The 24,598-nt window shown below is 18.7% G+C and overlaps 3 protein-coding genes across 3 annotated transcripts; 2 read left to right on the top strand and 1 right to left on the bottom strand.

Annotated features, from left to right (window-relative positions):
* Nucleotides 1–3,418: 3,418 nt before the first annotated feature.
* On the top strand, nucleotides 3,419–5,300 carry PRELSG_0833400 (golgi organization and biogenesis factor, putative; the record flags this gene model as incomplete). The annotated part of the gene is made up of 2 exons (XM_028676418.1): nucleotides 3,419–5,080; nucleotides 5,223–5,300. The coding sequence occupies 2 exons, from the start codon at nucleotides 3,419–3,421 to the stop codon at nucleotides 5,298–5,300; spliced, it is 1,740 nt and encodes a 579-aa protein (XP_028532909.1).
* A 1,043-nt stretch (nucleotides 5,301–6,343) lies between these two features.
* PRELSG_0833500 (conserved Plasmodium protein, unknown function) lies at nucleotides 6,344–7,459 on the top strand (the record flags this gene model as incomplete). Its single annotated transcript, XM_028676419.1, has 1 exon — nucleotides 6,344–7,459. The coding sequence occupies one exon, from the start codon at nucleotides 6,344–6,346 to the stop codon at nucleotides 7,457–7,459; it is 1,116 nt and encodes a 371-aa protein (XP_028532910.1).
* Nucleotides 7,460–22,891: 15,432 nt separating this feature from the next.
* On the bottom strand, nucleotides 22,892–24,592 carry PRELSG_0833600 (hypothetical protein; the record flags this gene model as incomplete). Its single annotated transcript, XM_028676420.1, has 2 exons — nucleotides 22,892–23,512; nucleotides 23,630–24,592. The coding sequence occupies 2 exons, from the start codon at nucleotides 24,590–24,592 to the stop codon at nucleotides 22,892–22,894; spliced, it is 1,584 nt and encodes a 527-aa protein (XP_028532911.1).
* Between the last annotated feature and the right edge of the window lie 6 nt (nucleotides 24,593–24,598).

Consider the following 24,598-nt stretch of genomic DNA (forward strand, 5'->3'; position numbering starts at 1 on the left):
GAATGTTAACTGTCTATTTATTTGGTTACATATATATATATATATATATATATATATATATATATATATATATATATATATAAATTCATATAGAGTAATGCACTATCTTCATAAAAAAAAAATATATATAATTATTTATTCAAACATATTTCCTTTTATAACTTGTTCATGCATCATAACTATATATTGATAAAATAATTCTAAAATAATATTTAAACAATTTTTATTTGAGTTATAATTAAAGAAAAAAAAAAATGTAAGACATCTGCAATATATTTAAAATTGTACAATTGAGGGTAATATTATAATGATAAAAAAAAAAAAATTATATGTACGTATGTATGCATGTATGTATGTATGTATGTATGTATGTATATATGTATGTATGTATGTATGTATGTATGTATGTATGTATGTATGTATGTATGTATGTATATATATATATATATGATATATTAAAAGGAAACTTAAAGATATAAGAAAATTACCATTTTAATAAACATATGAATTATATCATAATAAATTTATATGTAAAAAAAATAAAGGAAAATTATTTAAAAAATTATTTTAATGAATTGTTATAATCAATAAATTACAAAGTATATATTTTATTTTACCTCCTGATTTTCATCTATATAGTCCATCACTAAATTTTAAATGGAAATTAATTTTCACTTTACTTTTATTATTTCTTTATATATGAACATTAATGAATAAATTAAAAAAAAAAAAAAAATAAAATAAAAAGGAGACGATGGGAATAACAAAAAAAAAGTAAAATATGAAAAAATGGGTTATAATAAAATATATTTTATGAAATTTATGCTTCTAAAAATAAAAAATAAAAAAAAATAATCAAAGTGGTAATAATAAAATATATAGATATATAATTTAATAAATATATATATTAATGAAAATACAAATAAATATCATCAAAATATCTTTAAAAGAATATATGTAAATAATTACGGATATATATATTAAAATAGTGACATTTCCTCAAGATATATAAATCATCCCAATTATTCTACTAATTTTTATATTTTGATGAAAGCAACTAAAAAATGAAGTAAACTTTTTGTCTTCTTTTCTTATTTAAGTGTAGTTTATGATTCAATATAAAACTAGTTATAATCATGATTTTTATTTTTTGTGATTATAAAATAATATATTTTATTTATTTTTTTTTTTTTTACATATTTTAAGATTTTATCTAAAATTTTGAGCTTTAGCCATAAATTTCTTTTTTTGGAAGAGCTTATGTTTTTAGGCTCTTATCCTCAATAAAGATATTACTAATTATATTTGACATAATTTAAGAAAGTAATATTTCAAACTTTTATAAATTGCATCAATAAAAATTAAGCTGACAAATATTATTAATATATTTTTATTAAAAGGATTATTTTTTTACTAAATTTTTATTTTTTTTTTGGGAAAAAAGCAATAAAGTTTTAACTAAAACATTTATCCTCATTTAAACAATTTTTTGAAAGAAGTAATATTAATCCGTATTAACATATATTTATCAATTATATATTTTGTATTCTTAATAGTAAAACAAAGTATTTTAGTTTCTAATCATACTTATAATAAAGTTATAAAAAAATTATATTTGTAATTAACTGAAATAAAAAAAAAAAAAAAATCAAATTTTTTATTGAGAAATTGAAAAAAAATTAAAAAAAAAAAAAATTAGAGGACATAACAATAAAAAGCTCATAAAATACGTATTTTAATTTTGCACAATTTTTTTTATCCAATTAAATTAGAAAATAAAATTTATATCAATTATTGTGCAATATATTTTATTTTTATTGATCGTTCAATATACAAAATACTAAATAAAAAACGCGTTTATACGATAAATCCTTTTTTCTTTCTCTATATATTTATATACATATAAATTTATATTGAATCAAGTTCTTTTAAAATGTTTTTCTTTATTACATACAAAAATTAACTATATACAAATTTATTTTTTATAAATTAAGAAGTATTTCATAAAAGATAGATCAAAGGATATTTACGATAAAACCAACGAATATTTTCATTTAACTATATTTTACTTGATTTTTATATTATGTGTGCAAAAAATGGATTTTATTTCCTAATAATGTTACATGTACTTATATAAAGATGTAAAAGGTTATAAAATATTTTTTTAGGGAAGCTAATATCTAACAAATGAAAAAATAATTTATAATTAATTTCTACTATATTTTAAATAACTTTTTTTTTTATATGTTTTAATTATTTAACTCTTTCTTCCTTTTTAAGCTGTTCTATTTTTATGGAATTACTTTATAAATTTATTATAAAGAACATAACGTATTATTAATAGAAACTTTATCATAAATAGAAAAATTAAAAAAAATGTAATATTTATACACTCATAAATAAAAATAAATAATGTACTACATACAAATTAATATTAGACAAAGTGAAATGCAAATTTACACTTGCTTCTTAATTGAATTATTAAAATTTCAGTAATCTATAATTTATATGTTATAAATGTTTTTTATTCATTAAAATATTTATTTGAGACTTTCTTTCCTATATAACTCCTTAAATGTTTTCCGAATAGTATTTTTTGAAGAATTATTGAATAATATTATTTTTTTCTTTGTAATAAAAAAATTAAAATTTTTAAATCATAAATATCTGCTTTTTTCCTTTTACTTTTTTCAATATAGAAAGTAATGTTTAAATGCTAATTTCAAATAAATTAAGAGATGTACCTCCTAATATTAAATTATAGCGCTAAATTAAATTATTAATTTTGCCAATTTTTTTTCATTTATGCTTAATTTTTTTTTTCTTTATTTTTAATGGGGTAATTTGATATATTAAATTTTAACGTTATGTGTGGGCTTAAATTCTCCTGTTATATATTTTTTATTACTTTTTTTTTTTGATATTTTAATATTTTTTTTTTAATATGATAAAATATGTTGCTAAAATTATATATATATGTATGAAAAAAATCTTTTATTAAATTTTTATATTCTTTTTAATTTTTTAATATTACCTTTTATATGTTCTTTTTTTAATTTATAAAAAGAAAAAAAATTTTAATTAATAGTATATTTTTTTTTTTTTAAAAAAAAAAAAAAATTTCATAAATTTTTTTTCTTTTAATATACAATTTTTAAAATTCTTTTACCTCTAAGAATAAGTCAAATGATTAATTTCAATTTTTTTTTTTTTTTTAGTTATATTTGATGTTACCAAATTTAATATAAAATACAAGTTTTATAATTTATATATTTTTATATGTAAAGGAATTACCTGAATTTATTTATAAAGTAGCTATATTTAGTATATATAATTATACTTTGCTATATATATTCATTAACTTTATCATTTAAAAATAAAAAGTTATCAAAAATTTTTATTATTAAAAAAAATAGAAATGAAAAATGTTTTGGTAAGAACATGTAGCAAAAATGATCCTAGTAAAATTAGTGAAAATGAAAAATTGGAACATATTTTAAAAAAAAATCTATGTTTATCAAAAAATTTGTTTCTAGGAAATGATAATTTAACACCATATAATTATAATATACGTGTATATGACCCCAACATTAATGACAGGTTAAAAATAATAGAAAATAATGATGATAATGAACTAAAAGAATTAAAAGAAATATCAACCTTAGCTGTATCCGATGAAAAAAAAACAAAAAATTATGAAGAGATGTATAAAGAAAATGATATAAATGAAAGAAAAAAAAATTTACGAGAAAATGTTATTAAAAAATTAACATCCATTAAAATGAATATTAATATGAGAGAGTTGGATGAATACTCTTCAGTAAAAAAATTATATGTATCAAAAATTGATAAAAAAGATTTGCAAAAGAAAAAAGGAAAGGGGGGGGGGAAAAAAAAAAAATCAATTATAAACAGCATAATAAATGACACAATGACAAATGACATTATTATACAGAATTTTGATAATGCCAATATAAAAATACCTAATTTGTATAGAAATGATGATGAAAAAAGTATTTTACCTACTGTAGATCAAAAGAAAAGAGAGATAAATAATATAGTAAATAATGAGCCAATTATAAATAAATCAGACGAAAGTGTATTAAGTAGTGATATATTAAAAAATATAAAAACGTTAGATATCTATAAAAAAATTAAAAAGCCCAAATGGCATTTTCCTTATAAATTATTTAGAGTAATATTAGGTCATTCGGGATGGGTAAATTGTGTTGACGTTGATGTAAGTAATGAATGGTTTGCAACTGGAGCGAATGACAGATTAATTAAAATTTGGGATTTGGCTACATGTAAATTAAAATTAACCTTAACAGGCCACATTAATAGTATAAGGGATATAAAAATTTCAAAAAGAAATCCATATTTATTTAGTTGCGGTGAAGATAATAGAGTAAAATGCTGGGATTTAGAATATAATAAGGTAATAAGAGATTATCATGGACATTTATCAGGTGTATATTGTTTGTCTTTGCATCCTTCGTTAGATATACTAATGAGTGGAGGAAGAGACGCTGTTGTAAGAGTATGGGATATTAGGACAAAAAGTTCTGTTTTTGTATTATCAGGTCATACAGGTACAATTATGTCCTTGTGCTCCCAATCAGTTGAACCCCAGATTATATCAGGGTCTCAAGATAAAATGATAAGATTGTGGGACCTGAATAATGGAAAATGCAGAATAGCTTTAACACACCATAAAAAAAGTATAAGATCATTATCTATTCATCCTTTTGAATATAGTTTTTGCAGTTGTGCAACAGATAATGTAAAAGTATGGTGTGGATCAGATGCTGAATTTGATAGGAATATTACAGGGTTTAATTCAATTATTAATTGTAGTTTAATTAAACAAGATTCTTACTTTAGCGATTCTTCTATTTTAATATTGGGAAGTAATAATGGGCAATTGCATTTTTATGATTGGACAAGTGGCTATAAATATGATACATTAACTAATAAAGTAGTTCCTGGAACAGTTGAATGTGAAAATTCTACATTGGCTATGGCATTTGATAAAAGTGAAAGTAGATTAATAACAACTCATGGAGATAAATCCATTAAAGTATTATTAATAAGAAAATATAATATTTATATGTTTCTCATATATTTTTATATATGATTATAGTGCATTTTTAAACCTTTTTTACTTATATTTATGGTTAAATTTTACTATCACTTTTAATTTTTTTTTATTTTATTTATAGATTTGGAAGGAAAATGAAGATGCAACACCAGAAAATTTTCCTATAAGATGGAACCCCTATGAAAATTATAAATTTTAGTTTTTATCTTTTTCATTTTTAATATGCTTTTATTTTTTTTTTTTATATTTATTTTTACTTTTTTTTTTTTTTTTTTACTTTTAGTGTTTAATATTTAATTTGTTTTTAAATGATTCCATTATTAATTAATTTAACGTTTTAAATAATTTTACATTAATATATTTTTTTGTTTTTGTTAGGCATAAATAACTTACAATATTTTCAATGTAATTTAAAAAATTTTCTTAATTTAAAAAAAAATTAATAAGAATTATAATAAAAATATATATAATAATGAACATAGCTATAACAGATAAACATTTGTTTATATGTAAGCTTTTAGCGTAAATACCTTAATCACAGGTATATAAAATAACAGAAATGCTTTGTTGAAAAAAAATATATCAAAGATATTAACAAAAATATTACATAAAATAAAAAATTCAGTCTTTATTAAAATTAAATTATATATTTAAAACATTTTAAATAAATATTAATTTTTACTTAATATATTTATTGTGCATATATTTGGCAAGATACTTTTTTTAATAATCAAAATTTCTTTAAAAAATTGCATTGAAATATATGAAATGTTTAAAAAAATAGCTCTATATATTTAAAATTTTTTATATATACTTGAATATATTTAAAAATATGAAAAATAAATATATAAATTTAAAAAAATACTTTTATTTACTAGGGAAAATTTTTTTTTTTATACATTTATAGTGTTTTATTTATATATATATTTTTAGTTTCATTTGGCTTATTATTTTTGTATTTCATTATGAAATTTTTTATATAAAAAGATAATTTTTTACTTTATGAGAAAAAAAAAAGAGAAATTATACGTTAAAGCATATGATAAGAGTAAAGAAGGAGTAAAAAGTTTATGGAATTTTTATTGAAAATTACATATATATATATATATATATATGTGTATATGTATATATAACACAAATTACAAAAAAAAAATTCTGGAAATTTTTAATAAACATGAGAAAATAAACAATTTTTTCATAACAAATACAATATAAGTTAATATATTCACTTATTGTGTTAAAATGTTAAAAATTACAAAAAGGCAAATATATTACTCGTGTGAAAAAAAAAAATATTATACAAATAGATTATACAAAAAAGTGTGCAACAATTGCTTAAATTTGAATATAAATAACTTAAATAAATGCATTTATTGTGATCATATCATAACTGATAATGATATTCGATTAATAAAAAATAATATTTTTACAGATATTATAAATGTAAGAAAAGATTGCAAATATTTAGACCAAAAAAATGTTAAAAACAGTTATGCTCCATTATTAAATAATGTAGAAATTGATGATAAGTATATTCATATTAAAAATGGGTTCATAAATAACTGTAACATATTGTATGTATATTATAACTGTTATGATTATATTATATTAAATAATCCTTACAGTAATTCATGTCTCAATCTTATTGTTTTATTTAAAGGAATTATGTATGATGTTAAAAACTTAAAAAGAAAAAATATAAGTTGCTTATTGCATATGTATAATTATATTTACTTTATAATAGATATATTTCTATATTTTCTTATAATTAGCAAAGGGAAATATGTCCATTATAAATATATGTATAACAAGTCAACACATGGTGATATAGATTATAATGAAGAAATAGTAGAAATTTTGCTTGAATTAAATAAAATTATTAAGGAAAAGAAGAAAAATATAATTATAGATAAGATTGATAGTGAAAAAAAAAATTTAGAAAATGTAAATGAAGAAAATATAATAGAAAAATTAAATGAAAATTATGAAGATATATATAAAGATATATTAAGAAATATTGACAAATCTATATTAAATAAATTTTTTAAGAAGTTAGAAGATGAAAACATTAAAAAAAAAATAAAAGCTTTGAAGAAACATTTATATGTAGGTTGCTCATATCCATCTCCTGTAAATCACTTTTCTATGCAAATTTTATTTCCACCATTTTCAAATTATAATTTCTTTACTTTTCCTTTTTATTTTTCTATTCAGAAAATTCTTTATGATTTGTATATATATGGCCATGTCAAAAATTATAATCACTCAGAAATAATTAAAAATGTTTACAATAACAAGTTAATGAAAGAAATAAAAGAAAGTGACACTTTTTCTAAAGATATCTTTCAATTTGAATGAATTTAATACTATAGATTCCAATAAAAAATTAATTAATATATATTTTTTCATTATAAGAAAATAAAATTCCTTTTTTTAAAAGCATTTATTATGATAAAAAAGAAGTTATGTAAATTACACATAAGAAATAATGAAGATTATGTGCATCTATAACAGGCTAATTATGTCATTTTGTAATTGCAATTTATTATGTTTACATATAATTTATAATAATATAAAATATATAAATGTAATATAATGACAATAATATAAGGTATAAATATTGTTAGATATATAATTTATATTAAACTGTATATATTTTTATGTTGTAAAGTTTACATGTGAAAGAATAACTTGAGAGCATAAACTATTATTATTTTTTTTTTATATATTTTTAATAGTTATAAACATTTTTCATTTAATATTTTCCGACAAATATGTGGTGGCAAGGAAAATTAAGGGACTAATGTTTTCATATTTATTTTTAATTTTATATGAATATATGAAACTAAGTACTTTTTTGTATTTATTGTTGAGGAAATAAATGATTATACACTTTCCATTATAAAATATGATTTTAAATTTCCTTATATATACAGGAAATCTTTACAAAATTAATTTATGTAAAGTAGTATATTTTCATTTGTTATAGTGAATATATATTAAAATTTGAAATAAACCAAAAACTTGATACAATTTAGAATTTTGAAAACTGAGGAAATTTTTTTTAAAAAGAAAAGTATAAGCATAGGGATATATTTTTTTTTCATAATAAATAAAATCATATATATAAGAATATACATTATAAACAGTTTATCATAATAAAATTAATAATATAAAATAAAAGTTATTTTAAGCAATGAAAAGAATGGCATAAACTAAGATTTATCAAAAGGAAGATAGCAATATGTGTTAAGATTAACTTTAAAATTAATATATATATCAAGATATTACTTAATAGTAGTAAAATAATTTTTTAAAGCTTGTTTTTATAGTAATGGTTTTTTTATTACTTTTTTAATGCGAATATTATTATATTATATATATTTGAAATGTTTATTTTAATTATTTAAATTTTTATTAATTATATTTTTGCTTTAATTTTTATAGAACTCATTATACTTTAATTTTTATTCTCATGAAACCTATACATAATATACATTTCTTGTAATCATTTATAAATTAAAAAAAAATTTTTTTTTCTTGTTTTTGAAAAGATAAAACATTGAGCGGTATTGAATTAATCAACATAAAAAAAAAATAGTGAATAAATTGAAAATTCTTCAAAATTTATAATTTTTCTAGTTATTTTATGTATAATTCATTTTTAATTATATAAATAGTTCCTTACACCTTTTTTATGTTTAAATATACTATATTTTCCAAAAAAGGAACCAATATAATGAATAATTCCTTCTCTGTTTTTTTTTTTAAATTGATAAGTAATTGAAATTCTCCAAACTATATTATTTTATGTTTGAAGAATTATTTTTAGAATAAGATAATGTATAACTGTAATATCATCCACCTTTTGAAATGTTATATAAAATATAGAGGTTACCTCATTGAAATAACCGAAAATATTGTATTATATTATGCATACTTAACTCTTAAAATGAAGTAAAAACTTAAATTTTATTATTTGTTAAATATAAAACTTATAGATTTTTTCATACACATAATAATTGGAAATAAGAAAAAATTTAAATATTAATAAAAATTTTATAACATAGTATTTTTATCTTTGAGTATATATAAATAATAATTAATTCATTAATTATATATTAAGAGGTTTAAAAAAAATTTTTTATATCTCTTTCACTGAAAAATAAAAAAATTATTTCTATAAAAAAAAAAATTTTTCTTTTTAAGAAAATGTATAAGTAAATATGTATAAATACTATGCATAATTATACATTTCCTTTTTATTAAGCTTTTTGATGACATCATAAAAATGAGAAATAAGTTAAGAACATTTTTATTAAGCAAAAAATATGATCTTGATACTTTTTTGAACAAGTATTTATCTATAAATTGAAGATATATTTGTGAAATTTTAGGTTTATTATTATAATAAATATAAGAGTAATAATATTAGTAAAAATTTATATGGTAGTAAGAGAATTTAGTAATAGTGGATGACTACTAAAACTACATTCAAAAGATTTTTATTTAAATGATAGGAATGAAATACATATATACATTGTGATTTTTGTTTTATGAAGACACTTAAATTTATAAAAAAATAATCTTTATAATTTGTTATATTTTAAAATAAGAACTTCAATATTTTATAAAGAATAATATATTATTGAAAATTTTTATGATTAAGAAGTCCAAGGATATAAGAACAAACTTTTTAGAAATTCATGGACTCATATTTTTATGTATTATAAAAAGTTATTTTTATGAGGTTAACTCTTATTACAAACAATAACCTATTTGAAAAAAACTACAATAAATACAGGTTTTCATTGTTTATTATTAACCCTTATTAATTATTAAAAACATTAAGGAATCCAAGTAAAAATAAATACTATAAGAAAGATATGCCAAATAAGAAAATTTAAGAATCAATAATTTATGTTACAAGAAGATTTAGAACTTTTAGAAACTTCCAAAAAAAAAAAAAAAAAATCTGAAAAAGTTACTTTTTATTATAATAATATGTTTTTTATTTTTCTAGAAAAAAAGATGAAAAGTGTCTAACAAATTAAAAACCATAAATATCTAGTGAATTTACATAATAAAATAAATTAACACAAATTATATATTTGTTTTAATTATGCTAATATAAAAAATAAATATTTTTTAATGTTGCATCAAGATTATTCTTATTTTTGCAAGTTCTATTTTGTTATAAAATACTTCGTTAATAAAATAGTAACTAGTTCATTAAGTGGAATATATTAACACCAAAATGCTTAGTCAATAAACTTACTAAAATAAAATTTTTTTTCATTAATTTTTGTTAGTTAAATATATGCTTAAAAGGATGAAAAAATGAAAATAAAAAAAAAGGTGATTTGATTCATTTTAAATAGAAATATATCTTTGACAGATATGATGAAATCCCAATTTCTTAATGAAATACAAAAAATCAAAAAAAAAAACTTTAAAGCAAACTTTAATGGCTATAATTCATTAATAGTGAAAAGAAAATAATTATTAGAAGTGCAAAAAAAAAAATATGAATTGAATATTATAATATTAAAAGTACCTTATTTTCCATCGAATTGAAAAAATAGTATGAATATTAAGGTATAAATCAGAAAGTATAAATTGAATAGAAAATATTTTTTTAGATTTTTTTTACATTTAAATAAATAATGGTAAAATAAGTGAGAAACAATAGAGAAAAACTATATTTTTTTTTAAGTATATATATAAAAAAAAATGTTTTTAGCATATTTTCTCTTTTTATCATGGAAAATATTTGCAATTTTTTATTAACATGCATAAAAACGTTATACAAAATTATATTTACTTTTTACAGATATTTTTAAGGTTATCTATGTATTAACAAAATGAGAAATATAATAAAATATGTATAAATTTAAATTGCAGATTGCCATAGAAAGTTATAAAAGTTGAAAAATCAATATTTTTTTAAGTTTTAACGTAAGTTCTTAAATTTTAAAATACTCTCGCATACATAAATGTGCATTTAAATAATTGCATAGAGGAAATAATGTATATTTAAAAAATATATGCATGCTGATTATTTATTCTTAATGGAAAAAAATATGTATGTTTATTAAATGAGAGTGAACATTTTGCTCTTAGTATAAAATATTTCTTATATATATATTTCTAATAAATGTAGTTTTTTTTTATTATTTCTGTTTTTTCTTTTTTTCCATATAAATCATTTTAGGAGATAATTTTTATATTTTTTTAAAGAAAATATATGAAATATCACTTATTGTATATGTAAATAGAAACATTTTATTTTAATATATCTGTTAAATTAAATTTTTATGTTCTTACAAAAATATATTTTTTATTTAAACTGATAATATATTTGAAATAATGTACAAGTATATAAATATTAGTACACATAAATATTACTTCTAATTAAAAAAAAATTTATTTATATTTTTCAAGACTTTGTAGAATTTTGTTTCCAGAGTAATATAAAATATGAATGTTTTTTTATTAATTCTGAATCGATTATTGCAAAAATTTATATATTATGAAGCAGAAAAATTTTAAATAATAAAAAAAGTAACTTTTTAAATTAAAAATTTTTGGAAAAATTTTAAAGATACGAAAATCAACATATAAAAACAAGATTAATTGGATAATGAAAAAAAGATAAATATAAAATAAAAAAAGAAAATCGACTTAATATGGCATATTTATGAATTTTATATTTCATTATCAAATGGGAATATTATTATTAGTAATATAATTATTATATATTATATCGCAGCATAATATATATATGGTGCTCTAGTGATATATTGCATAAGGATAAGTATTAATAAATGGAGAAAATAAGTTTATATAATTTTTCACTTCTTTACATGCAAATAATTGCATTATAGTAATATTAATATACAAAATTAAAATAGTAGCATATAATAACATTAGATGTACTAATATTTAAGTTATATATATATTTTATAATAATGATAAAAATAATTGCATGTTATAATGAAAGATGATTAATTTTAATGATATCAAATAAGGAAAATATATATATATATATATATATATATATATATATATATATATATATATATATATGAATTCAATTAAAGATATATAAATAAATAAAAAGCAAAACATTTTAAAATTATCTTTTAGGATAATTATTGAATCAAATATAGGAAATTGAAATATAAGTATATTAAATAAAACATTTTGAATAAATTTCATTATAAATTTTGTAGATTTATATGCAATCTTATATTTTTCCAATAAATTTAAAATAACATTATATTTTAAAAAAAATATTAAACAATAAATATATTATCATAATTCAGAAATTGAAAAAAAAATTTTAAAAAGGAAAATTAAATATATTATGTTCTATTATATTCATATAAATAAAGCAAGAAGAATAAAAAAAAAGATAATGTTTTTTACATAGTTTTTAATAGTTATAATGAATATCTAGAAATAATATATATGACCATATATAAAATATTAATGATATAAAACACATTAGAATAAGCATATTTTTTTAAGTCGAGGATAATATTAGTCATAGTGATAGTAATACAAATGGGATTTTCAGATATAATGTAAATTATGTGGTTTAGATCATTTACTTTAATAATCATGATGCTTGTGAGATTATCAATAATAATGACTATATAAATTTTTATATATTTTTTTAATTTTCTTGAAAATAATTAAAACAATAAATCTCATTGCAATAATTTTAAAATATATTTATTTATTTGATTTGCATAAAGTCAATAATGATTCGAGGGAATATTATAACACTTATTTTATATATATTTATATTATTAATGTGATTCTAGTTTTTGTAAAATATAGAAGTAGATATGAACTTCACTAAAAGAAAAAAAAACAAAGAAATATAGAAAAAAAAAAAAAACATAAAAATAAAATAAAAATTATGTAGTGATAGAATAAACAAGAAATTAAAAGTTAAAATCACTGTTGGAAAAAGTTTTAAGCAAATGTTATGCATAATGCAAAGACAAATGAAATCATATAATTTCTTATGTTCCAAATTATAAAAGTACAAATTATAATTGATTCTATTATAATTATCGAAGTAAACACTAAGAAAAGTACAAATAATGCAAATATTAAATTCGAATTTAATATTTATGTCGAAATAGTGTGTTACTATAAATGCATACATTAAATGAAAAAAATTTGTCGTTAAAGAGTTTAAGGGATTCTTTGACATCAAATTTTAATATTATATTTTAAAAAACCACAAATATTTTAAAAGAATGTTTAATTTAACATTAGCATAGTATTTAATCACAAAGGGGGGGGGAAAAGAAAATATATATGCACATATAACTGTATATAAATGAAAGAGATTTCATAGTTTTTAAGAAAATCCACGTAACATATATAACTATATGTAATTTGTGTTCATTAACGTTTTCTTAAACTATTTTTCCTCTTTTTTATAATTTCATTACCAGTTTTGTGTCTTTCTTCTTTATTATAGTAATATTTATGTTCAATTTTTTTAATTTGAATTCCTTTAATTGTTTCCACGTCTTATATTATTAAATAATGAAAGACCACCACCAGTTGAGTAACCCTATGATGCAATTTAAAAATAAAGAATTCAAAAACATATTTTCTTTTATATTAATAGAATTTTAAAACAACAAATAAATAAAATATATGAAAAGTATGAGCATATTTTTATAAGAAAAATTTATCCTACTCTTAAAATCAATAAGGCAAAAAGTATTACAATTGCCGTTATAAATGATTCATAACCATGTTCAGGTTCCACATCTAACGATTCTTCAAGCATATGTTGAATTCCGTTCGAATTAACTTCAGGAAAATGCATACTCGGGTTATTATATAATGGAGTAGCATTAATATCCATATTATTTAATGCTAAAGTAAGAATTAAATTTGAAGTAGGTTCATTATCGCTTTCATTTTCACTGCTTTCTAGATCACTAGGATCCATGTTTAGTATATATTTATTTAATATATAGAAAGCAATTATTTAATAAAAGCTGCTTTCCCCTTTTTATTATACCTTATAATAGAGTGGTTATTTTAAAATAATATTAATATCTTTTGCTTATAGTAAAAAATAATAAAGAAATAATTAGGATTATTTAGTTACATGCAAAAATTAATAAAGAAATATAAAAAAAAAAAGTATATTTTAAATTGTTTCATATTAACTTTATTTATTTTAAAATTTTTATGAAAAGATTATATACTAACAAAACTAAATTTAAATAGATTATTAAAATATTAATCATTGAATATTTACTATTTTTTTTTTAATTAATTAAAAAAAAACCTAATTTAAAAAATTACAATTTCTAAGCATACTTATTATGTTCATGCGTAAATTGCAATTTTTATACAAACATTCCTATTAATATATTTCCTAAATATTTTTGTTATTTTATTTTATTTTATTTTATTTTATTTTTGCTTTATAATCACAAATATAGAAAGGTATAAAAAAAAAAATGTTAATAAAATTCAGTGATATAATATATAATTTTTTTTTAAGAAATTTGTATATGCATTAGATTCTTTATCATTGTAGAAGTAAAAATTTCTTTAGGTACATGCGCATAAATTATTTTAAGTAGTATATCTTTTGTAATAAAAAATATAAAATTCATAATTATAAATATATATTAAAATTGGAATTTTCTTTTACAAAAGATATATGAAGCAAAGTAGTATATTCTAGAAGTACATTTTTCATATTATTATTTTTTTTTTAATATTAATATAATTTTTGATTTTTTCATTTATAATATATATTTATTTCTCTGCTTTTCTTTATTCGAAATAATAAATGTTTTTACTTTTCTATTAATTCATTTTTAATTATCACTATTTTTCAGTTTATTATCTTCTGATTAAAAAAAAGATTAATTATTATTAATTAATTTAAATATTAAAATCTTATTTCTAATGAAGTTTAAGAGTTTATTAGGAAAAATTAAAATAAACCTACTTGTGAAATGTAAAGGCAGCAAAATTGCACTATCTAGTATAAGGGAAAAAATGGTTTTATTTGTTTATTTTCTTTATTTTTAATTGTTTGTATTAAAAAAAATTGGGGAAAAAAACTTCCTAAAATTGGAATTTTTTTAAATTGTTTACGGAATGAAAATTATTCTTTTTGCACAGTAAAAATGTATCTAACTTTACGCAATTATTTGGAATATTTTTTTAATTATGAATTTTTTCAAGGATACAATAATTATAAAAAAATTTTAAAATAAAATGAAATATTAAAAAAAAAAATTATTAATCCATATATCATGCACATTGATTATGATTAAATCTAATATTTTTTTAAATAATACCTTAAATTATGGATAACTGTAAATTATAATCTTCTAAAAAATATTTAACTGAATTTTTTAATTTATATTAGATATATGATTTAAAAGAATGTTGCATCACATTTTTGAAGAGTTGAGCAAACAAATTAATAAAGAAAAAGTATAAATGATTATACTAATGTAATTTGGTTTTATTACTTCTATTTCTGGTTAATAAAAAAATGATATTAACCTTTTGTAACATAAAATTATCTTGTTAGGAAAAAATAAGTCAGCCATGCACTAACACTAGTTATAAAAAAAAAAATATATATATATATATAGCTATATTTTTTTTTGTTTATTTTTATATATCTTTATAATTTACAAATAAAAAAATATAATTTTTTTTTTGGGAAGTAGATGCTTTTAAGTTGAAATACTATTAATTTTTAATTGAATGATAAAAATTGATATAAAGAAATAATGTTTATATTGGATTCGATATGTATTTTTTTTTTATAACATTGAATAACTCAGAGTTTAATTTTTGTTATTTGTTATAAATTTTTTATGTAATTAATTAAAAGAATATACTTATTCTTTGTAAATAAAAGTGCATTTATAAAAGTAAACATGTGCCTTTTAAGCAGTACATAATAATTTAATTAAAATATAAATATTATACATTATAAAATGCCAATATATATATATATAATAAAAACAAGTATATATATATAAAAACGTATATTTAGTTATACATGCTCTTTATTAATTTGTTTGTTCAATATTCTAGCAAAGTCATTGAGTAGCCAATTAATAAATCAATTACGTAGAGTTTATTTTAAAGCTACTAAAATGTTTAATTATTTAAATGTATATATGTTCACACGTAAAATATACAAAACATATAATAGACATCTTACATAAGCACAAACATATTATACTTAAATATTATCTATCTTAATATTTCATTTGTACACTCAGATATTCTTATTGCTTTTCAGCATAATTTTATCTTCTCTTCGACACATCACTTATGTTATTTTAAATTTTTACTATGTATATTATTCCCCATCTAATGTGTACTTATGTAAAATTTATAATAAATATTTTTATATAAATTATAATTATGTAAAAGTATAATAAAAAAAAAAATATATGTATATAAAAAAAATTATTTTCAATTTTAGATATATGAAAATTCTAAAACAATTTATCTTTTGTGAATTTTTAATCTTCATTTTTTTAAAACATTGCGGTGAAAATTTAACTCTGTTCAGTATATTTTTTATTGGAGTTAGTACGATGCTAATTCGAATCCTTCTGCATATATAGTTACGTTTATTTTATAAAAGGTTAATAATAGCTTTTATTAACCAGTTGTAGACTAGAATCTATTATTTTAGTTTATTGTAAACATATTTTTGTATTGAATAAATAATTTCTAAATAGTTACCTTATATGACATGAAAAAAGTATATTTCTTATAAAGTTTATATTTAAGAAGAAATATTATGACTAAGTACTTCCATTATTTTAACATAATAACTAATTCATAAAACATTTATGTATGTGATTTATTAATTACCCATTCAATGGCTTTGTTAGACTATTAGTTAATAAAAGATGCTATTAACCTTTTATAATACATAAAATTAGCTTACTAGTTAGGGAAATACAAGTCAGCCATGCACTGATTCTAGTTAAAAAAAAAAAAAATATATTTATATTTTTTTTTTTTTTTTTGTTTATTTTATTCCATATATCTTTTGTAAGTATAAAAAAAAAAAACACTTTTTTTTGTTGTGTTTTGAATTGAAGAGAGTCAATTTTCTAATAAAAATTAGCGTATGAAAAGTGATAATGAGAAAACTTTTTATTTCTTTTAATAAATAAGAATTGTAATGTTTGTGTTATATTTGATTTGTATATTTAGAAACAACAGTGAATAACTTTAGACTTAATTTTGTTATTTGTTATAACTTAATCATTTACATGCTTTTGTAAATTAAAAGATTATACTTATTCTTTGCATATATGTATACATTTGTCAAAGTAAATATATGTCTGTTAAGCAATACATAATTGCTTAATAAAATTAAATGTTATATATATATATTAAATATTACTATATATAAGTATGTACACTAAAAATCAGTAAATTTAGTTATACATACTATTTATTAATTTGCTTGTTTAATATTCTAGAAGAGTCAAGTAACATCCAACTAAAAAATCAAGTATTGAACAAACCTGTTAATAAAGAGTATATATAAATAATTATACTTATCTTTTGTTTTATAAATTAGTAAATTTATATATATAAAATTCCATTTAATTATATTTTTATTTGTTTTAGAAGCATTTATTTACTTTAACAAGTGTATAATTTATTTTTCTTAAAGATTTAAATCCTCTTTTAAATTATGATTATATAAAGTAATATAATTACAACAAATGCCAAATTAAAGTTATAACTATTTTTTAAAACGTAAAAATTAAATATAACAAAACAATATACTTTTTATCTCAGATAAATAAAAAGTTTAATATACTTTAGTTTTTTAAAGAAATTTTATCCCCCTTTTTAACGAATTTCATTATCTCTTCTATCATTAAAAAAAAAATGAAAAAAATAATTATATATATTATAAAATGGATTCAGTATGCAGCTGATTCTTATTTTCCTGATCGGAAATCTAAATTTTATATTACAAGCGGTTAATAATATCTATTATTAACGACTAGTTCAACATAAATTTCCATTTATTTTTAATAAAAATAAAATAGCTAATATATAAAGATATATGATTATAAATATTATCCATCAAAATTAATTCCCGTTAGTGTAGTTTATGATTGAGAATCTTCGACTATAAAAAAGTAAAAATTTAATTTTTTAAAAAAAAGAAAATGATAAAAAAAAGAATAAAAATAGTTATCAATGAATATGCCACAAAAAAAAAAAAAAATGTAGATCAAAGAATTTTTTTTTTTTATTAAATTATATATTCATACAATAATATATTTAGCTAGGTTATTAAGGCATTTTCTTTAATATATTGAGTAAACAAATAATTTTTTTACTTTAAGTTGTATTACCAATTCAGATATTTAAAAAGGTTAACAAAACTCTTTATTAACTACTAATATAATTCACATATACTTTTTTAACAATATGTAATTTCCTAATTTCTGTTTCTTTTTATTTAAATCACATAAGATCTATGGGTATATATATAGAATAAAAAAAAAAATTACATTTAACTAAAATATGATTCATAGTAATAATAAAAAGGAGAATATAATTAATATTTAAAATTTTTTTTTTTCATTTTATCTATTCTATAGATAAAAATTAAATATAATTTGTCATATAAATATTAATATATATTTTAAATTCAAATTTGTTAGATATGCACTATTATTAAAGATTTTAAGATCACATTATTTTTTATAGAAATTAAAATATTTAATGCATAAAAATTAATTAAATACAATTTTATATAAATAATATATTGTAAGAAAATTTTAATATTAGTATACAGTATTCATATGTATATATATATTTTTTGATGAAGAATAATTTATATATAACCATATTGATGATAAAATATTTTATAATCCTTCTTGATGTTTTTGTTTCTATTGATATAAAATATATAATTTCTGTAATCTAATAGAGAAAAATTAAATAAAAATTAACAATATCAATAATGAATTTTAATAAAAAATAGGTATAATTAGTTCAAGAGGATGTTGTGTCATTTAATTGTTTCCCTTTTATAGATACTTTGTATATTTCTGTGATATGTTTATAAAAATACATCATTTTACATATTTTTATATATATGAATTTTTTCATTTTAATCAAATATCTTGCATGTATATGAAAATAATTTTTTTTATTTTTATCTATGCTTTTTATGTTAATAATAATAAGAAATTCCACAGGTAATGCAAATGAGAGGATATATGTAAAAAATACAATAAGAATAAAGATACATAACAAAAAAAAAAGATAGTAATAAATAGTTCAAAAATAATGAAAATCATATTGATATTTTAAGTTGTTTTAGTGTGCTATGAAATGCTAAATGTAAACCTGCAAGTATTTGAAAGTTTGTTCAACTTTTGGAAAATGTTAAAAAATTCTATGTTTAATGTATTTTTTATATATAGAAAACATCAGATAATTTTAAATGTAAATATGAATACAAAATTGATCAATATAAATAAAATATCATTAAAAGCATACACGAAAACTAAAAACTTTTAATCTAAATGGTCTATTGATAGCGTTAACTTGTAACGTTATTTTTCCTAAGAAATACATTTGGTATTAAAAAAAAAATAAAATTTTTTAATGTTATGGATGATTTAATAAATTACATTGAAAAATTATTCCTAAGTAGCCTCTTGTTATAAGAATGGACTAAAATAATAATATCCTAAAAATAATGACATCTTTTAGTAATGAATTATAGGATATTTTTTATAAATATACAAAGATCACCCACAATTTGAAATTTAGTGAATTTTTAATATGAAAATAGCAAAATAATATTGAGACATATCTCATATTTTCTTAATGAAGAAAACATAAATAGAAAAAATTTTAGCAGTTTTTTAAAAAAATTTCATGAAAAATGTTTTATAAGAATGTATTTTTAGTTCCTAATAAGAGATATTATGTTTTAGGATGTTACAGCTCAGATATTATAATTTTTAACTTTAATATTAATGGGAAAAGTAAGAATCATAGATGTTTTGATAACTTATATAAAAAGAATAATTGGGAAATTTACGAATGCTATATAAAAATCTTATGATATTACGAAGGATTCAAAAGAAATTATTTTATGCTATCGAACTATTTTAATTCATGAAAACAATAAATTTAAGTAAAAATGGATATATTTCTTATAAAAAATTAAATTTTAGCAAAGATACAGCAATATTTACTTGTAAATGTGAAATCAAAGAAAAAAATAAGATAAAAGAAGTTAAAGTAATTATAAAAGCAGGTTATTTAGTTTTTTTAATATAAAGTAAAGCATAAGATAATGAATTAATGGTAATTTTAAAGGAAAAAATAGAAAAAATAATAATTTTTTATCTTTTTAATATTAAATTTCAGTGATACAGATTTCATGGAAAAATATGGAAGCATAAAAAAATTATTAAAAAGAAATGTCTTTTATTTTTAATATTTCTTTCTATCTAAAAAGTGATAAAGCTTAATACAAAGAGAGTAGTTAAAAGTTATTTATACTTTTCTATGTAAAAAAAAAAAGACAAAATATTATGAAAAATTAAATCTAATGAATGAATAAAGTATACTTTTTAATTGCTACAAAATACTTATTAGAATAGGGTTTCTAATAAATCAGAGAGACATTATTTTTGTTGATAAAAGATGTATTATTTACTTTAATGAAAAAAGAATTTATTATAAAAAGTTTTTCTTATGTTTTAATGTTTTTTTTTTTTTTAAATATATATACATTTCTCTTTTTTAGTGAGATATATTTTATACAGATGCTATTTTTTTCGTTTTTATAGAATAAATTTTTAATTAGTTTGAACAAAAATATATATTTGTGTATCATACAAAGAAAATTTTAATTTTTAATATATGAAATGTAATCAAAATAATAAAAATATAATAAAAAATAAGATATTTAAATATTTATTATTTATTATTTATTTATTTTTTTTTAATTTTTAATTAAATATAATATATATATGGAAATTAGTAAGTTATTAATAAATGTATACACATGTAGAGTAAAAAATATGTTCGAATAAATTAATATACACACATATTTTTCCACTCTATTTGAGTATAAATATGAGTTTCTTAACATAATTAAACAAATGTTATTATCTTAATAAAAATGATAAAACATTTTACCTCTGAAAATTTATTATCAATTTGAATTTAATGAAAAAGTATGTTATATTTTTAATTAGAAACTTTTTTTTTATTTCACTTATTATAATATATTTTTTTAATATAAGAAATAAATTATATAGGAAATAATTTATTATATTGTATGTAAAAAATTCTTAATTTTCTTTAACATATAAATAAAAATAAATGCTTACTTGTATATGGGCATACAAATAACTTTTGTTTTTAGAATCAATAAAATAAGTTATATGTTCTATAAATGAAATAAAACTAATAAATATGAATTAAAATCTCAGTATTTTAAGAAAATATAATTTTTCGTATCTCGTAAAGTATTTTTGAATATTTTAGAATTGTAGCATACTAATAAATCATATAATTTTAGAAGTATAATTTTTATAGAAAAAGAGATATTTTTTTTTAATATTTAAAATATATAAAAAAAGGAAAATACATAAAAAATAATAAACCCTAAAAAATGGAAAAGAATGTTTTTTGATATTTAAAAAAAATAACAATAAAAACTTACTAGATAATAACATATATGCAGAAACAGAACACAATAAGAAAAATGAACTTAATAATACATAAAATAATTATAAAAAATAAAACTAAGATTCAAGTTAATATTATCATTACAGAAGTATAATATATCACTTATATAAGATTCCCTTTAAAATATAATAAAATTCACGTTATTTTCCTAATTTGGATTGACAATGAGGCTTGAGTAATAACTATTATAATGAAGCAAAGAATAATAACTCTTAAGATTTTTGAAAGAAATTTTTTTTTTTAATTAATATAACTTGTATAATAATTCAAAAAAAATTAAACTTTTACAGTTCTTTCTTTATATATAAAAAAGAGTCACGATATATATATATATATAATGACACGGAAATAATTTTTTCTTTTTTTAAAAGTAATCATTTTCATTTTATATAGATATATCAAGTCCTAATGTGTATTAGAAATTTATAAATGGTAATGTTGATAATAAGGATTTTAATGATCATTATTATAAATATTATGATATCTTATTATAACTAATTTTATAATATTTATATAGATTATTATAAACAATAAATAAAATATTTTTTTTCTGAAAAGGTAACAAGATAGATTTTAATAAAATTTTTTGGTAGGATGTAATAAATAAAAATTATTTAGGAGTTTTATCTCCTTTATTAATGGTAGAATATTAATTTAATTAATAAAAAATAAACAAAGAATTATAGCATATTAAAAAAATTATGTGATTTTTTTATAGTTTAATATTATTTGTATAAAAACTTCTTCTGATAATAGTGTTTCATTTTCTTGCGTTTTATCTTTTTCTTTTACTTTTCTTCCTTTGTATATTATAACTCCTTACTGAGAATTGTTCTTTATCATTGTAATGTCTAAGATACTCAGTATCCTATTTTGCGTCTCTCTAGTTAATGAGATCCTTGGAATTATATACTATATCGTTCTATAAGTTGAATCCTTTGAATTATTTTGTCCTTGCAAATAAAATCCATATCATATTAAGATTTTTCTTTTTTATCAGTAAGTCTTTTGATGCTTAATATTTTGCGTTTTTGATGGTTCACTATTTGAACTTCCTACGGTTGTTTTTTCTAATGATTCCGCATTTTGGCGCCTTAAACTTTTTGTATCTGATGATTCAGCGTCTTGACGCTTTAAAACTTTTCTCTGTGATGATTCATCTTCTTGATTCCCTAGGAATTTTTCTGGTAATGAATGAGCTTTCTGTTGTTTGATGACTGTTTTATGTAAGGATTCACGTTCTTGGCACCTTGAATCTGATGTTTCTTTTAAAGAAGATTCCTTATTCCTTAAAGCGCTTCCTTCTTGTGATTTATATTGTTGATGCGTTGAAATTTGAGTTTCTGATGATTCAGAACTTTGACGTGTTAAACCTTCATTTTCTAGTGATGCAGAACTGTTACGTCTTATAACTTCCCTTGATGATTCAGATCCTCGACTCCACAAGGTACCTTCTTTATTTAAATCTTCATTATCGCTATTTGACGATAAATATACATCTGATGATTCAGATAATGAATGCCATGAGTATACATCTGATGATTCAGATCTTTGTATACTTAAGTTCTTGCTTTTTGATTGAAGATTATTATTTTTTTTTGCAGAATGGGTCCTAATCTGTAAAATAAATTAAATATTAAGTTTTTGAAAAACTTTTTTGTTTTACAATAGAATAATTATAATTGAAAAAAGATATAATAATAGAAAAATCATTAAGTATAGATATTAACTTACGTTACTCCTAAAAATATGTTGAAGCACTAATCCTAAGTTAAACATTGAAAATTGAGAATTTAAATTAGTGTTACACTTAGTCATTCCATACATATTTGGAGTACCACCTAAGTAACAAGAAACAAATGGATCACTTTGGATATATACAGCAGATGAAAAGGTAGACATTGGGCCTGAAATTGAAAATGGATCAGATGATGCCATTGTATAAGAGGGATTTGTAGTTGTATAGATAGTGCCTTCTTGCATGTAACGTGTAATAATAGAAGCAGCCATTAATGATTCAAGAGAGTTATTTAGCATTCCCGTTAAAGGAGATATATTCGCTCTTCTACGCAGATTATCAGAGAAGACTCCATGTGCAGTGTTAATTCTAGGTGTTGTCTGTTGCATTTGAAGTGATTGATTTGGTTGCTTTATTATGGGTGTTCGTAGCATCTGTTGACTTTGTTGTGTTTGTCGTATTGCTTGTGATTGCACTACTTGATGAGTTTGTTGCATTTGTTGAGGTGTTTGTTGAGTTTGCATTTGTTGTTGTATTTGTTGAGTTTGCATTTGTTGAGGTGCTTGTTGAGGTGCTTGTTGAGGTGCTTGTTGAGGTGTTTGCTGAGGTGTTTGTTGAGGTGCTTGTTGAGGTGTTTGCTGAGGTGTTTGTTGAGTTTGCATTTGTTGTGGTATTTGTTGAGGTGTTTGTTGAGTTTGCATTTGTTGAGGTGTTTGTTGAGGTGTTTGTTGAGGTGCTTGTTGAGGTGTTTGTTGAGTTTGCATTTGTTGTTGTATTTGTTGAGGTGTTTGTTGAGTTTGCATTTGTTGTTGTATTTGTTGTTGTATTTGTTGAGATGTTTGTTGAGTTTGCATTTGTTGTTGTATTTGTTGAGGAGTTTGTTGAGTTTGCATTTGTTGTGGTGTTTGTTGAGTTTGCATTTGTTGTGGTATTTGTTGAGGTGTTTGCTGAGTTTGCATTTGCTG

The sequence above is a fragment of the Plasmodium relictum genome (assembly GCF_900005765.1).
Source record: "Plasmodium relictum strain SGS1 genome assembly, chromosome: 8".
In the NCBI taxonomy this organism is placed as follows: Eukaryota; Apicomplexa; class Aconoidasida; order Haemosporida; family Plasmodiidae; genus Plasmodium; species Plasmodium relictum.